The sequence below is a fragment of the Oryx dammah genome, unplaced genomic scaffold, assembly GCF_014754425.2.
Source record: "Oryx dammah isolate SB20612 unplaced genomic scaffold, SCBI_Odam_1.1 HiC_scaffold_1, whole genome shotgun sequence".
Classification (NCBI taxonomy): Eukaryota; Metazoa; Chordata; class Mammalia; order Artiodactyla; family Bovidae; genus Oryx; species Oryx dammah.
Window position 1 is genome coordinate 38,805,307 of NW_024070185.1, and position 18,171 is coordinate 38,823,477.

An 18,171-nucleotide genomic window follows, 5' to 3' on the forward strand; every position below is an offset into this window, starting at 1 on the left:
AAATACTAAAAGGAGTTCTTTATGCTGAAGGAAAACAATGACAGATGAAAGCATGGAAATGTATGACAAATGAACAGGAAAGAGTAAAAGAACAATAACCATTTAAATCAATAATAATTTGTATACCTGTGTGTTTGTGATGTGTACAAAAGTAAAACAGATCAGTAACACCAAATGTGAAAAGAAGTAAACACAGTTAAGTTGTTATAAAATTCTTGAATTGTTTGAAAAATAACATGCTAGCTTAAGACTGTAATAAGCCAAAAAATGTACACTATAATATCTAGGGTAGCTGCCAAAAGAAAAATACAAAAACTAGTTCAAAAAAAAAAAATCCAACAGAAGAGATGAAGTAAAAAAAAGAAAGAAAGAAAAATACTTGATCAACCTAAAAAAGGCAGAAAAGAAGGAAACCTAAAGATACATAAAATACAAAACAAGGTTATAAACACAAACACATCAGTAACTGTACTATACATAAATGTAAATAAGCCAATAAAATACATATTATATTAGTCTGGATTATTAAAAAGAAAACTGTGTTATTTACAAGGGACATACTTTAAACAACCCAGGTTCGATCCTTGGGTTGGGATGATCCCCTGGAGGAGGAAATGGCAACCCACTCCAGAATTCTTGCCTGAAGAATCCCATGGACAGAGGAGTCTGGCGTGCTATAGTCTATAGGGTTGCAAAGAGTTGAGCATGATTGAGTGACTAACACTAATTTAAACAAAAGGATATAGATAGGTTGATGCTAAAAAGTAGGAAAATTATACACCATGAAAACATATGGCAAAAAAAAAAACCCTGATGAGTCAACATTAGCATTAAACTAAGTAAACTTTTTTAAAAAAAGAAAGATTAGTTGAGATAAAAAGGAACACTTCACAGTAATAAGAGGGCCATCTCAACAGGAAGACATAATAATATTAAATGTGTGTTTCACTAACAAAGTGAAAGTGACAGTTGCAAAGTCTTGTCTGACTCTTTGCAACCCATGGACTGTATCCTACAAGGCTCCTTGGTCCAAGGAATTGTCCACGTGAGAATGTTGGAGTGGGTAGCCATTCTCCAGGGCATCTTTCCAACTCAGGGATCAAACCCCGGTCTCCTGCATTGCAGAACAAAAGCTTTACCGTCTGAGCCAACAGGGAAGCCCCACTAATTTCAAGACTCAACAGAATACATGAAGCAAAAAAACACAGAACCAGAAGGAGAAACATACATTCAAAATTCTCAGAAATTGTGAGAAGACAAAATAAATAAAGGATATAAAATTTAAAATTAACCAAATTTAGTTCACATTTAGAGAACACTACACCTAGCAAGTCAGACTATACACTATTTTCAAATGCATATGAAACATTAAACAAGAGAGTAGATAACCTAAGTAACAATGAAAGTCTCAAAAAATTTCAGAGGATTGAAATTATATAGAGTACACACTATGAACATAGAAAAAAATTTTTTAAAAATCAGTAACAGAAAGATAATTTTAAAATCTCCCAAAGGAATCAGAATCTGGATGTGCTATATTACCTAAAATGTCCAGTTTTTAACAAAAGGATTATGAGATATGCAAAGAAACAGGAAAGTGTAATCCTTGGGCAAGAAAACAGGAAGGTAACAGACAATGCCTATAAGAAGACCCAGATGTAAGATTTAACAAAAATTTCAAAGCAATCGTTATAAATATGTTTGAAGAACTAGAATAAACCATGATTACAGAAGTAAAGGCAGAGTGACATCAGTGAAAATGGTGTATTCCTATACAAAATCGACAACAAAAAACAGTAAAAACGGTCGAAAGCAACTTCATGAGAACTCTGGAAAACAGTCAAAGATATCCAACAACCAAGCAATTTCTGAGTCAGGAAAAAGACAATTTTTAAATGGTGGGAAAAATTAGCAGCACTTCCACTCTGCTCTCTGCTCAGGAAGGGCTTAGAGATGGCATCTGGTATTCCCAATGTGAAACTCTGGTCCATGGCTCTAGAGTTAATAGAGTCAATCTTAATGATTGATTAAGTCATAAAGTGATTTAATCAATCAAAACTATTAAATAATTTTAATTTGCTGCCTTCAATGTGCTCAAAGAGCTAAAGGAAGCCATGGACAAAAAACTAAAGGAACCAAGAGAAAGATGTGTAAACAAAGAGGAAGAGTATAAAAAGTGAAAATCTGGAACAAAGAAGTACAACATCTGAAATGAAAAATTCACTAGACTGTTTCAAAAACAGGTTTAGATAAAATAATCAGCTAACTTAAAGACAAGTCAATTAGATTATCTAGTCTGAAGAGCAGGGGAAGAAAAGAAAAAAGATGGACAAAACTAATACACCTGTGGGATACATTCAAGTCTGCCAACATTACATTATGACAGTTTCAGAGATCTGAAGAGAAAGTAGAGAAAAGGAAAGAATATTTGAAAAATAATGGCCCCAAACTCCCCAAATTTGATGAAAACCATGAACCACACAAATCCAAGAAGCTGAATGAATTGCATGATGATAAATGCAAATTGATGCACACCGAGACACATTAAAAATCAAACCACCAGAAAACGAATATAAAGAGAACATCAAAAACAGCAAGAGAGAAATGACTCATTACATACAAGGAATCCTCAATTAGGCATTCTCAGTAAGACTCATAGCAATTTCTCATCAGAAACCAATATGGTCATGAAGAAATTGGATGACATAATTAAAGAGCTCAAAGAGAAAAAAGTCAAATGAGAATTTTATATCTGACAAAATAGTTCTTTAAAGATGAAGTAGAAATTAAGACATTCTAAGATAAACAAAAGCTTAGAGATCTCACTGTTAAACGGCCAGCTCCACAAGAAATGCTAAAAAGTATTCTACAGGTAGAAATGATAAGACATTAGACAGTAACTCAAAGTCATGAGAAGAAATTTTTAAACTATGATGAAGATACCTATACACTATAGGCATAAATATTAAACAATGTAGCCACTTTCAAAAACAGGCTTGGGGTGCCTCAAATAGCTAAACAGAGAATTACCATTTGACTCAACAATGCTGGATTTATACACAACAGAAATGAAGTCATATGTCCACACAAAAACCTGTATACAAACATTCACAGAAACATTATTCATGATATCTAAAAGTTGGAAACTGCCCAAATGTCCATCAACTGATCAGTGGTTATAGAATATGTAGTATATCAATGCAATGGAACACTATTCAGTCAAGAAAGAATTAAAAGATTGGGAGCAGGAGAAGAAGGGGATGACAGAGGATGAGATGGCTGGATGGCATCACTGACTCGATGGACGCGAGTCTGAGTGAACTCCGGGAGTTGGTGATGGACAGGGAGGCCTGGCGTGCTGTGATTCATGGGGTTGCAAAGAGTCGGACACAACTGTACAACTGAACTGAACTGAACTGAAGTGATACAACTTTATTGACTTTTATTGATACAGCTTTATTGACTATGCCAAATAGTAGTGATCTACTTCTGCTCTATTGACTATGCCAATAGTAGTGATCTACTTCTGCTTTATTGACTATGCCAAAGCCTTTATTGACTGTGTGGATCACAAGAAACTGTGGAAAATTCTGAAAGAGATGGGAATACCAGACCACCTAACCTGCCTCCTGAGAAATCTGTATGCAGGTCAGGAAGCAACAATTAGAAATGGACATGGAACAACAGACTGGTTCCAAATAGGAAAAGGAATATGTCAAGGCTGTATATTGTCACCCTGCTTATTTAAGTTATATCCAGAGTACATCATGAGAAATGCTGGGATGGAGGAAGCACAAGCTGAATCAAGATTGCTGAGAGAAATATCAATAACCTCAGATATGCAGATGACACCACACTTATGGCAGAAAGTGAAAAAGAACTAAAGAGCCTCTTGATGAAAGTGAAAAGGGAGAGAGAAAAAGTTGGCTTAAAACTCAACATTCAGAAAACGAAGATCATGGCATCTGGTCCCATCACTTCATGGCAAATAGATGGAGAAACAATGGAAACAGTGACAGACTTTATTTTGGGGGACTCCAAAAACACTGCAGATGGTGACTGCAGCCATGAAATTAAAAGATGCTTGCTCCTTGGAAGAAAAGTTAGACAGCATATTAAAAAGCAGAGACATTACTTTGCCAACAAAGGTCTGTCTAGTCAAAGCTATGGTTTTTCCAGTGGTCATGTATGGATGTGAGAGTTGGATTATAAAGAAAGCTGAGCACCAAAGAATTGATGCTTTTGAACTATGGTATTGGAGAAGACTCTTGAGAGTCCCTTGGACAGCAAGGAGATCAAACTAGTCCATCCTAAAGGAAATCAGTCCTGAATATTCATTGGAAGGTCTGATACTGAAGCTGAAACTCCAATCCTTTGGCCACCTGATACGAAGAACTGACTCACTGGAAAAGACCCTGATGATGGGAAAGATTAAAGGTGGGAGGAAAAGGGGATGACAGAGGATGAGATGGTTGGACAGTATCACCGACTCAATGGATGTGAGTTTGAGTAAAGTCTGAGAGTTGGTAGGGAGGCCTCTTGTGCTGCAGTCCATGCAGTCACAAAGAATCAGACACAACTGAGCAACTGAACTGAACTGAATTGAAGTGATACAACATGAATGAACCTTATAAACATTACATAAGCTTAAGAAGTCAGTAAGAAAAGACCAAATATTGTAGGATTCAAATTTACTGATACAAAAAGGTAAATTTACTGAGACAGAAACTAGACTGGTGGTTGTCTAAGAAACTGGGGAAGAATAGAGAGTTTTAGGAAGTGATATCTAATAAGCACAGGGGTTTCTTGAGGGTAGTGATGGCTGGACACCTCTGTGAGGATAATACAAAATACTGAACTGTACATTTTTAAGGGTGAAACATATGACTTTAAATGTAGAAATTGAATTATATATCAATAAAGTATTTACAAAAAACAAACATGAGACATTAGTTCATACTCACTGGGTATGATTCACTGTTAGATGGTGCCAAGGGTATTGCCTTGGCTGAATAAATGTCTGAACCATCTCTGGATTGGCCAGAATTGTCAGTATTAAACAGTAGGACCCTGACAACTCTACCTCAAAAACTCCAAAAGGAATTGTCAGATCAAGTCAAAGAAAAAGAGTCATTTGGTTAATTTCCTAACTTTAAAAGAGAGATAAACATACTAACTTGTGTGTCAGTTTCAGCTTATAAATAATGTTGCTACTAACCGGAAGTACCTAAAGACCCACCCAGGACTGAGGTGAGCCTCCACAGACATTTCCCCTTCCAGAGTTAATGCTGTGACAGGACCAGCTCTTGTTGATCTTATTATGATTACAAGGTGCATTTCAGCAAAAATCACCAGGGAACTTCTCAAAGCAGAAAAGAAAGGCCACAACTAGCAACAAAATTACAAATGGAAAAGCTCACTGGTATACAGTGAGCTTTAATATACAGTAAAGGCAGGAAATCATCCCACACAGAAATACAATATCAAAACCAGAAATTGTGAGGAGAGCACAAATACAGATTATTAGAAATGCATTTGATATTAAAAGATCAGCAACCTAAAACAATCCTGTTTATATACAGACTTCTATTACAAAACCTCATGATAACCACAAACCAAAAATCTACAATAGATACACACACATAAAAGAAAAAAGAATTCAAACAAAACATTAAAGTTAGCCATCAAATCTCAAGAGAACAAAAGAAGGGGGAAAGAAAAAACACCTACAAAAATAATCCAAAACAATTAATGAAATGGCAATAAGAAACACACATCAATAATAACATTTAACATTAACAGATTAAATCCTCCAAACAAAAGACACAGACTGGCTGAATGGACACAAAAAAATAGGCTCATACATATGCTGTCTACAAGAGACCCACTTCAGATCTAGAGACAATACAGACTTAAAGTGAGGGGATGAAAAAAGGTATTCCATGCAAATGGAAATCAAAAGAAAACTGGAGTAGCAATACTCATATCAGACAAAACAGATTTTAAAATAAAGACTGTCACGGGAGACAAAGAACACTACATGATGATTAAGGGATAAATCCAAAAAAAAGACAATGTCAATATGTATGTACCCTACATAGGAGCACCTCAATAAATAAGACAAATACTAACAGCCATACAAGGAGAAATCAACAATAACAAAAGATAAAAACACTTCACTTTCATCAATGGACAGATCACCCAGACAGAAAATCAATATGGAAACACATATCTTAACACCTTAAAGCACATGGACTTAATTGATATTTACAGTATTCCACCCCAAAGCAACAGAATACATATTCTCAAGTGCCCCTGGAACATTCTCCAGGACTGACCACACACTGGACCACAAAGAGAGCCTCAGTAAACTTAAGAACATTAAAACCATATCAAGCATCTTTTCCAACCACAACATTATCAGATTACAAATCAACTATAAGAAAAACTGTTTAAAAAAATGCAAAAAAAATGCAAACATGTGGAGGCTAAACAATATGCTACTAAGCAGCCAATGAATCACTGAATAAATCAAAGAAGAAATTTTTAAATGCCTAAAGACAAAAAAAAAAAAAAAAAAAGCATGATAATTCAAAACCCTCGGGATGCAGCAAAGGAGTTCTAAGATGGAAGTTTACAGCAATATAACCTTACCTCAAGAAACAAGAAAAAATTCAAATAAATGAGCTAATCTTACACCAAAAGCAACTAAAGAACAAAATCCAAAGTTATTAGAAGAAAAGACATCATAAAGATCAGAGAAATAAATGAAATAGAAATGAAAAACAGAAAAGATTAATGAAACTAAAAGTAGGCTACTTGAAAAGATAAACAAAACTGATACACCTCTAGCTAATTCATCAAGAAAAAGGAGAGGGCTCAAATCAATAAAATTGCAAAGGAAAAAGGAGAAGTTACTACACATATCACAGAAGTACAAAGAATCATAAGAGACTGCTACAAGCAACTATCTGTCAATAATATGGATTATTTGGAAGAAATGGACTAATTCTTAGAAAAGTACCACTCCTGAAACTGAGGCAGGAAAAAATAGAAAATACGAATAGACTAATCACAAGCAAAGAAATTGAAACCGTGATTTAAAAACGCCCAACTAACAAATGTCCAGGACCAGATGGCTTCACAAATGTATTCTATCAAACACCTAGAAAAGAGGTAACACTTTTACTTCTGAAACTCAAAAACTGCAGAGTAAAACACTCCCACACTCATTCTATGAGGCCACCATCATCCCAATACCAACAAAAAACAAATATCACTAGAAAATTACTGGCTAATATCACTGATGTACATAGATGCAAAAATCCTCAACAAAATAGTAGCAGTTCAAATCTAACAATACATTAAAAGGATCATACACCATGATCAAGTGGGATTTATCCCAGGGATGCAAGGATTTTTCAATATCCACAGATCAATCAGTGTGAATCATCATATCAACAAACTGAATAATAAAAACCATATGATCATCTCAATAAATGCAGAAAAATCTTTTGACAAAATTCAACATGCATTCATAACAAAAACTCTCCTAGAAGCGGGACAGAGGGAACATACAACATAATAAAGGCCATATATGACAAACCTATAGCTAACATCATACTGAACAGTGAAAAGCTGAAAGCATCTCCTCTAAGATCAGGAACAAGACAAGGATGTCCACTTTCACTACTTTTATTCAACACAGTTTTTTAAGTCCTTGGCACAGCAATTAGAGAAGAAAAAGAAATAAAGGGAATCCAAATTGGAAAAGGAAAAGTAAGACTTCACTATTTGCAGATGCCATGATACTATACATAGAAAGCCCCTAAGACACTACTACAAAATTACTAGAGCTTATTAAAGAATTAGGTAAAGTTGCAGGATATAAAATTAATACACAGAAATCTATTCCATTTGTATACACTAGAAATGAAAGATCAGAAAGAGAAATTCAAGAAACAATCATCACATCAAAAAGAATATATACCTAAGAATAAACCTATCTAAAGAGACAAAAGACCTATATGCCAAAAACTATTAAGAAGCTGATGAAAACAACTGAAAATGACACAACTGGAAAGATATACCATGTTCTTGGACTGCAACAATTAATAATGTCAAAATGACTATACTACCCAAGGCAAAACACAGACTCAATGCAATTCCCTATCAAATTACCAATGTCATTTTTTTAGAACTAGAATAAAAAATCTTAAAATCTGTATGGAGACACAGAAGACCCTGAAGAGTCAAAGCAATCTGTGAAAGAAAAATGGAGTTGAAGGAATCAGACTCCCTGACCTCAGATTACTGAATAAAGCTACAATCATCAAAACAGTATGGCACTGGCACAAAAACAGAAAGATAAATCAATGGAACAGCATAGAAAGCCCAGAAATAAACCCATGCATCTATAATCAATTAATCTATGACCAAGGAGGCAAGATTATACAATGAAGAAAAGACAGTCTCTTCAATACATAGTGCTGGGAAAACTGGACAGCTGTATATAAAAAAATGAAACAGAACATTTCTTAACACCATACACAAAAATAAAATGAACTAAAGACCTAAATGTAAGACCAGAGATTATAAGACTCTAAGAGAAAAACATAGGCAAAACACTCTCTGACATGAAACACAGCAATAGCTTTTTCAACACAGCTCCTAAGGTTATAGAAATGAAAATAAGCAAATGGGACCTAATTAAACTCAAAAGCTTTTGCACAGCAAAGGAAACCATAAACAAAATGAAAAGACAACCCATAGAATGGAAGAAAATATTTACAAACTATCTGAAGGACAGGCCTCATGCATAACAACAGCGACAAAAAAGATACAATAAAAAAATGGGCAGAAACCTAAATAGACATTTCTCCAAAGCAGGCACATGAAAAAATACTCAGCATTACTAACTATTCAGTTCAGTTCAGTTCAGTTCAGTTCAGTCGCTCAGTCGTGTCCAACTCTGCGATCCCATGAACCGCAGCACTCCAGGCCTCCCTGTCCATCACTGACTCCTGGAGTACACCCAAACTTATGTCCATTGAGTCGGTGATGCCATCCAACCATCCCATCCTCTGTCATCCCCTTCTCCTCCTGCCCTCAATCTTTCCCAGTTACTAGAGAAATACAAACCAAAAATATGAGCGAGAGATCACCTCACACCAGTCAGAACGGCCATCATCAAAAAATCTACATGCAATAAATGATGAAAAGAGCGTGGAGAAAAGAGAACCCTCTTATACTGTTGATGGGACTGTAAATTGGTACAGCCATTATGGAGAACCATATGGAGGGTCCTTAAAAAAATTTAAGTAGGGCTACCATGTAATCCAGCAATACCATTCCTGAGCATATAGCTATCCAGAGAAAAACTGGATAGTTTCAAAGGATACATGCACTTCAATGTTCACTGCAGCACTGTTTACAATAGCCAAGACATGGAAGCAATCTAAAGGGCCATTAACACAGGAATGGATAAAAAAGATGCTGTACATATATACACCAGAATATCACTCAGCCATTAAAAAGAATGAAACAATGCCATTTGCAACAATATGGATAGAACTAGAAATTACCATACTAAGTAAGTCACAGAAGGACAACTATCGTATGATATTGTTTATACGTGAAATTTAAAGAAATAATGCAAATGAACTTATTTATAAAACAGAAAGAGACTCAGACTCAGAGAACTTAGAGTTACCAAGGGAAAGTGTTGGGGAGAGGGACAGAATCGGAGTTTGGGATGTACATGTACATAGATAACCAACAAGGATCTACTGTATACTGCAGGAAACTCTGCTCAAGACTCAGACTCAAGACTCTGCTTAATAACCTAAATGGAAAAATAATTTGAAAAAGAAGAGATACATATAAAGGTCAAACTGAATCACTTTGCTGTATACCTGAAACTAACACAACATTGTTAATCACCTATATCCCAATATAAAATTAAAAAAAAATTTTAAGCTTATCAATACACACATACACCCTAGTGCTACTGCAGAACTGAGTAACACATATAAAACAATTATGTGTTTTATGTAAACAATGAGAATAAATTTCACACAGCTGAAAGAGGTGAATGGGATACAACTGTAACATTAACTTCACATTCTCATTTCAACGGAAAAAAGAATAAAAGTCACTTTAAAAAATACATTTCCTTTAAGCATTTGTTTTTACAATTAGAAGTTATAACAGATCAAGATTCTTCATTAAATACAAATATCTCAATATTAAAACTTATTTATAACTTAACATAAATTATTTTATCATCAAAGCTATACCTAACAAAAGGTCATTCAATAAAGGGCATTTGGGGATGGGAATGGAAAGGAATTTGAAGATAATAGATATGTGAGTAGGTAGTCAAGAAAGTCTAACTGGTAAAGGGCTCAGAGAGGTGAGAGGATTCCAAAAGATAACTCTATGGCCTCTTTTGTCTAAACCTTGCTGTTTCTACACTAGAGCTAATTATCTCATATCTTTAACATAAAACTTGTCAAGGCTGTAGATATGATGTCAGAATAACTGTCTTCTCATTTCACAGATTTCTGAATCAAGAAGACCATCTAGACATGACTGAGAGAATATAGGGAGAACCTGGATTTTAAACCTGATTCAATGACAGCTTTGAGTACCCTCACTGAGGAAGGAAAAATTTATTTTAAATACTGAAAAAAGAAAATTATCTGTGGCCAAGAGGGAAAAGTGTAGCAGACTACATTATTGCTCATAAATACTCCATCTTTTTCCTCCCACTCCTGAGAGGACCACCTCATCTAAGCCAACACTGGCTTGGCCATATGACTCAGTCTGGCCAATGGAATCTGAGCAGGAGTGATAGTGTGTTCATTCCAAAAAGAGGCAGCAGGGGGTTATTTCATTTCCAGCAGCCCTCATGGTTTTTTTTGCCTTTTACCAGGAGAACACCATGTCTCATTTAGGGGTTATTCCTTCAGCCTGGAATCCAAACTGAGGCCATACATGGAACAAACACCTACCAGCTATCTCAGTTTACCATATGTGTTATAAATCACACCCATCAACATGTGGTGTTACTACTTCTCATGTGATTTCAGATAACCTTCCTTCTATAACTTCACACAAACTCACAGGATGCAATCTTTTCAACATCCACTTCCACAAGCAAGCTTCACGACTTTTTTAAGGTAAAGTGCCAAATATATTGCACTATATATATATATTTTTTTTTACCACTTAGCATGTGCTGTTTTTACTGTTTTTTTTTTTTTAATATCACCAAGTTTAGACTGTCATACCCCTAACCTTATTTTTCCTATAAGCCCTGTGGTTTTTACTGCACAATTCTGCAGAACACAGTGTCTTTTAGGAACACATATTTCACACCATAAAATAACTGACTACATCCTGAAAAAAACAGACACAAATATCCATAATTCGAAGAGACCCAGATAACTTAGTTATCTATTAACTAAGCCACATAAGGGTAGAAAAGCAACTGGGGTAAGGTGATATTTAACCTTATGACCTGGTAACACCGTCAGATACAATCACATTGGGAGAATATGTTTCAACATATGAATTTGAATGTTTGTGTCCTTCTCCCTCAACCTATAGCTTTCTATTCCTGGCCCTCCAAAAATAATATCCTTTCATATTCAAAATACATTCATTCCATCACAATAGCCCCAGAAGTCTTAACTCATTCCAGCATCAACTCAAAGTCTGAGTTCAAAGTCTCATTTAAATATCACCTAAATAGATGTGGAGAAGGCAATGGCAACCCACTCCAGTACTCTTTGCCATGGGCAAAGGAGCCTGGTAGGCTGCAGTCCATGGGGTCGCACAGAGTCGGACATGACTGAAGGAAGCAACTTAGCAGCAGCAGCAGCAAATCAGATGTGGATGAGACTCAAGCAAGGCTTCAGCAGGATGTGAACTGAGAACATCCAGATGCACAAGCTGGGTTTAGAAAAGGCCGAAGAGCCAGAGATCAAATTGCCAGTATATGTTGGATCATGGAGAAAGAAAGGAAATTCCAGAAAAATATCTACTTCTGCTTCACTGACTATGCTAACACCTTTGATTGTAGATCACAACAAACTGTGGACAATTCTAAGAGATAGGCATACCAGACCACCTTACTTGCCTCCCAAGAAATCTGTATGCAGGTCAAGAAGCAACAGTAATAACGAGACATGAAACAACAGACTGCTTCAAAATCGGAAAAGGAGTACAACAGGGCTGTATACTGTTACCCTGCTTCTTTACCTTTTATGCTGAATACATCATGTGATATGCCAGACTGGATGAATCACAAGCTGGAATCAAGACTGCCAGGAAGTAATATTAACAACCTCAGTATGCAGATAACACTTCTCTAATGGCAGAGTGAGGAGAAGCTGAACAGCCTCTTGATGAGAGTGAAAGAGGAGAGTGAAAAAAAGCGGTCTTAGAACTCAACATTCAAAAAACGAAGATCGTGGCATCCAGTTCCATCGCCTCATGGCAAATAGAAGGGAAAAAGTGAAAGCAGTGATAGATTTTATTTTCTTGGGCTCCAAAATCACTGCAAAGCCATGAAATTAAAAGATGCTTTCTCTTTGGAAAAAAAGAGACACAAACTCTGGTGGAATAAGAATCTCTACCAAGGCATCTTAAGCTATGACAAACCTAGACATCATATTAAAAAGCAGAGATGTCCCTTTGCCAACAAAGCTCTGTATAGTAAAAGCTATGGTTCTTCCAGCAGTTGTGTACAGATGTGAGTTGGACTATAAAGAAGGCTGAGTGCCAAAGAACCGATGTTTTCGAATTGTGGTTCTGGAGAAGACTCGTGAGAGTCCCTTGGACAGCAAAGAGATCAAACCAGTCAATCCCAAAGGAAATCAATCCTGAATATTCACTGGAAGGACTGATGCTGAAGCTCCAATGCTTTGGCCATCTGATGAGAAGAGCCAACTCATTAGAAAAGACCCTGATGCTGGGAAAGATTGAAGGCAGGAGGAGAAGGGAACAACAGAGGTTGGATGGCATCACCGACTCAAAGGACATGAGTTTGAGCATGCTCCAGAAGATGATAAAGAATAGGGAAGCCTGGCGTGCTGCAGTCCATGGGGTCGCAAAGAGTCAGACATACTTAGCAACTGAACAACAAGGTACAATTCATCCAGAGGTTCTCCGGCTGTAAACTTATGAAATCAAACAAATTATGTGTTTCTAAAATATAATGGTGGAAAAGACATAGGATAGATGTTCCCATTCCAACAGGCATAGGCAAATATTTCCATTCCAAAAGAAAAGAAGAAATGAGTGACAAGTCTCAAATAAATCTAAAACCTAGTAAGGCAAATTCCATTAAACCTTAAGGCTGATGAATAACCCTCTAACTTGATACTCTGCCTTCCAGACCCACTGAAGCAGAGATCCCACCTGCAGGGCACACCAGGGCAACATTCCTGCCCCTCCAGCTTTGCTGGGCACCAAAGACTCCTGGAAGCCCTGCCCCATGCTTCCCTTTTCTGAAATATAGGTGGAGTCAGACATGCCTCCAGGGCCTTTGCATTCTCCACTAGTGGAGATACTTATTCCACCAAAGTTTGCTGCCTGCATCCCGCTGAGGGATAATTGCCACACTAGGGGCTGCCAGAACCATATCCAGGGCAGCCAAGGAGCTCAGCAACAGCATTAATTTTTCACAACTATAAGCAGTCATGAGGACTCAAGCCACACCTTCAACCCTTCGCTTAGAAATGACTTGAAGTAAACACCCAATTTTATTGCTCGTAAGTTCCACATTCTACAAAGCACTGAAACATGAACATAACTCCGGCAAGTTCTTTGACACTTTATAACAAGGATCACTTTTCTTTCAGTTTCCAATAACATAGTCCTTATTTCCATCTGAGATCTTATCAGAATGGTCTTTATGGAACACAATTCTACCAATATTCTGCACAGGACTGCACAAGTGTCCTCTAAGAAAACTGTTTTCTTACAACTCTGCTTCTTTCTTTCCGAGTCCTCACCAGAATCTCCTTTAAAAATTTGTTCCCAACAATGTAGACTTTTTCTAGCATGCACCTCAAAACTCTTCCATTACCCATTACCCAGTCCCAAAGCCACTTTTACATTTTTAGAAATTTGTTACAGCCCTTCCACTTCTCAGTACCAATTGCTGTTTTAATTCATTCAGGATGCTATAAGAAAATTACCATATATGAAGTGGCTTATAAAAAACAGAAACATATTTCAAACATTTCTGGAGGTTGGGAAGTACAAAATCAAAGTGCTAGCAAATGTGGTATCTAATGAGGACCCTATTCCTGGTTCATAGATGATTCATTTTCTTATTCATCTTCTTGCTATGTCCACACATGGCAGGAGGGGCAAAGGAACTCTCAGAAATCTCTTTAATAAAGGTACTAGTCCCACTGATGAGAGGTCCACTCTCATAACTGATTCATCTCTGGAAACCCCCACTTCCAAAGCCATCACACTGGAGGAGTAGGTCACAACACAAATTTGGGGGGAACACATTCATTCTATACCACTAGCTCAATACGGAATTTACCTTATATTCTACTTTAGTAATTTTCTCATTTTATATACATATGAAAAACTTGTCAGTCATGGAAGCATAAAAAATATATTAAGCAGGTACATTGTGTTAGAGTATAATAAACCAAGCATATATTAATAAGAAGAAAAACACTGTTTTTTAATACTTACCACAAGCTTTAGAAGCAGCAATACAAATCTCTTCAGCAACATACTCTCCAGTTGGAAACTTCAGATAATCCTCCTCAGCTTTCCCAAGGGAATGATAAAGATAGACCTGTAGGACTGGATCTATTTGCTTCACAGAGTTAGCATTTCCAGAAATATCACCATTCTGATGTACAGGGGATGTGGATGTTCCTTCCATTTCTGTCATTGTAAGGCAAGCCATTCCCATGCAGAGTCGTTTTCAGAACATTTGCCTGTAAGAGAAACCAAAGTTACAAATGAAAGTGACACTGATAAGTTATCCTTCATATATAAAGCAGTCTTCACTGACAGCATCGACTCTATCAAATCCACTAATTGAATAAGTATCATGCACAAGCATTTCTCAGAGATACTGAAGGTTTTGTTCCAGATCAGTGCAATAAAATAATTCACAGCAATTTTTCAGTTTCCCAGTACATATAAAAGTTACATTTACACTATACCGTACTCTATCAGGTGTACAATAGCATTATATCTTTTAAAAAATCCACTGTACATACCTTAACTGAAAATGCATGATTACTGTTAACCATCACATGAAACTTCAGCAATTTGTAATCTTTCCACAATAGTAACTCTCATAAGGATATAAGATACATACTGAAGAAAAAAAAAACTGGCAAACTGAATCCAGTAATTTTTAAAAGAATAATAAATCTTGACTGAGTTTGGGAATTCCCTGGTGGTCCAGTGGTTAGGACTTGGCATTTGCTGTCAGTGCTGCGGTCCAGGTTTGATTCCTGGTCAGGTAACTAAGATCACAACCCATGTGGTTCAGCCAAAAAAAACTCTTGACTGAGTTACTTATACCAGAAATGCAAGGTTAACTGAATAATCAAAATTCAATCAATAAAATTTACTAATTATTAGAATAAATGTGAAAAGTAACATATGATCATTTCACTAAATGCCAAAACTGAATTAAACTTCTATAATAGTTCGTGATAAAAACTCAGCAAACTAGGTTTAAAAGCAAACATGTATGATTAAGAGTAATTATAAAAGACCTAAAATTAATAACTTAATGGCAAAATATCAAACTTGTTTTCCCTGAATTCAAAAACTTAATATGCATGTCTAAAATCATGTCTTCTAATCAATATTGTAGTGCAGTCCTGGACAGTGCAATGTGGCAAAAAAAAAGAAATAAAAGGTATAATGGAAAAGGTAAAACTATCATTATTCACACATGATATGACTGTGTACATAGAAAACTTAAAAGAATCTAAAACTTACTAAAGTGAGCTTATAAGATCACAAGATACAAAGCCAATATATAAAAATCTATTGCAATTCCCATGCCAGAACCAATTAAAAAATGAACACTTTAAACTGATAGTGAAGTCGCTCAGTCGTGTCCGACTCTTTGCAACCCCGTGGACTGTAGCCCACCAGGCTCCTCCATCCATGGGATTCTCCAGACAAGAATACTGGACTGGGTTGCCATTTCCTCCTCCAGGGGATCTTCCTGACCCAGAAATCGAACCCAGGCCTCCTGCATTGCAGGCAGACGGTTTAACCTCTGAGCCACCAGGGAAGCCCTGATATAATTTATAACAGGAATCAAAAAGTCATATATATAAGGACAAATTTATTGAAATATCTGTAGGAACTCTGAAATGAAAACATTGCTGGAAGAAAAAAAAAAAGGCCAGAAAATTTGAATAGATATTTTTCTAAAGAAGACATAGATTGCTAACAGAAACATGAAAAGATATTCAACATCACTAATTATAAGAGAAATACATATCAAAACAATGAAGCATCACCTCATACCTGTCAGAATCGCCATCATCAAAAAGTCTACTAATAATACATGCTGGAGAAGATGGAGGAAAAAAGAACTCTACTACAATAGTGGTGGGCATATACATTGGTGCAGTCTCTATGGAAAAAAGTGTGGAGTTTCCTCAAAAAACTAAAAATAGAATAACTATATGATCCAGCAATTCCACTCCTGGGTACATATTCAGAAAAACCAACAACACTAATTTGAAAAGCTACAAGCACCTGTTTCTAGTTTTTCTTCTTCTATGTGCCATGAAGTGATGGGACTAGATGCCATGACCTTAATTTTTTGAATGCTGAGTTTTAAGCCAGCTTTTTCACTCTCCTCTTTCACCCTCATCAAGAGGCTCTTTAGTTCCTAAAACATACACACTACCCTGTATAAAATAACATGGATATACTGTATAGCACAGGGAATTATAACCATTATCTTGTAACAACTTTCCATGGAGTACAATCTGTAAAAGTACGACTCACTATGCTGTATACCTGGAACTAATATTGTTAATCAATTATATTTTATGACAAATACAAAAATAAAAGCCAAGAACAGAACATGGTGATAGACAATGATAGGAAAGTCAATGTTGTCCAGATATTGATTCTTCTCCAAATTGATCTATAGATTCAACACAATCCCAATTAAAATTTTAGCAGCTTACTCTATGGAAATTTACAAGCTAAAATCTATATGAAAAACAAAAAGGACTTACAATAGCCAAGATAATCTTGAAGAGCAACATGGAGAATTTATACTACCAGACACCAAGATTTATTATAAAGTCAGAGTAATTAAGTCAGGTTGGTATTGGAATAACTACAAATAAATAGGCAAATGAAACAGAATACCAAAAAAAAAAAAAAACCTCACATATGGTCACCTAATCAGAAAAAATGCCTCACTACATTTCAGTGGAGAAGAAATGATTATTTTTTCAAAAAATGTTTCTCAGTCAATTGGTTATTCATATGGGAGGTGAAAAAAAACGAAAAGAAAAGAACTTTGACCTCAAGTTTATACCTTACATAACTACTAATTTGAGATGGATAACTGACCAATATGCATAAGGAATAAACTTTTTCTGGAACAAACATTTCAGAGAAATGGAGACCATCTTTGTGACAATAGAAACTTATCTTTCAATAATAAAATAAGAGGGGAACAACATTTAAACACACTTAAAAAAAATCACTGCAGACAGTGACTGCAGTCATGAAATTAAGACACTTGCTCCTTGGAAGAAAAGCTATGACAAACCTAGACAGTGTATTAAAAAGCAGAAACATCACTTTGCCAGCAAAGGTATGTAGTGTCAAAGCTACGGTTTTTCCAGTCATCATGTATGCATGGGAGAGTTGGACTATAAAGAAGGCTGACTGTCGAAGAACTGATGTTATCGAATTATGCTGCTGGAGAAGATTCTTGAGAGTCCCTTGGACTGCAAGGAGATCAAACCAGTCAATTCTAAAGGAAATTAACCCTGAATATGCTTTGGAAGAACTGATGCTGAAGCTCCAGTACTTTGGCCATCTGATGTGAAGAGTCAAATCATTGGAAAAGACCCTGATGCTGGGAAAGTCTAAGGGCAGGAGAAAAAGGGTATGACAGAGAATGAG

The 18,171-nt window shown here is 36.1% G+C and overlaps 1 protein-coding gene across 2 annotated transcripts in view; it reads right to left on the bottom strand.

The window, feature by feature from the left end:
* Positions 1 to 18,171, bottom strand: part of JAK2 (Janus kinase 2) — a 117,197-nt gene that overhangs the window by 72,021 nt on the left and 27,005 nt on the right. For both annotated transcript variants that reach the window (XM_040242647.1, XM_040242722.1), the window contains exon 3: positions 14,728 to 14,978. In XM_040242647.1, the coding sequence (XP_040098581.1) occupies positions 14,728 to 14,953 (226 nt within the window). In that variant the 5' untranslated portion in view covers positions 14,954 to 14,978. The remainder of the gene's footprint in view (positions 1 to 14,727; positions 14,979 to 18,171) is intronic.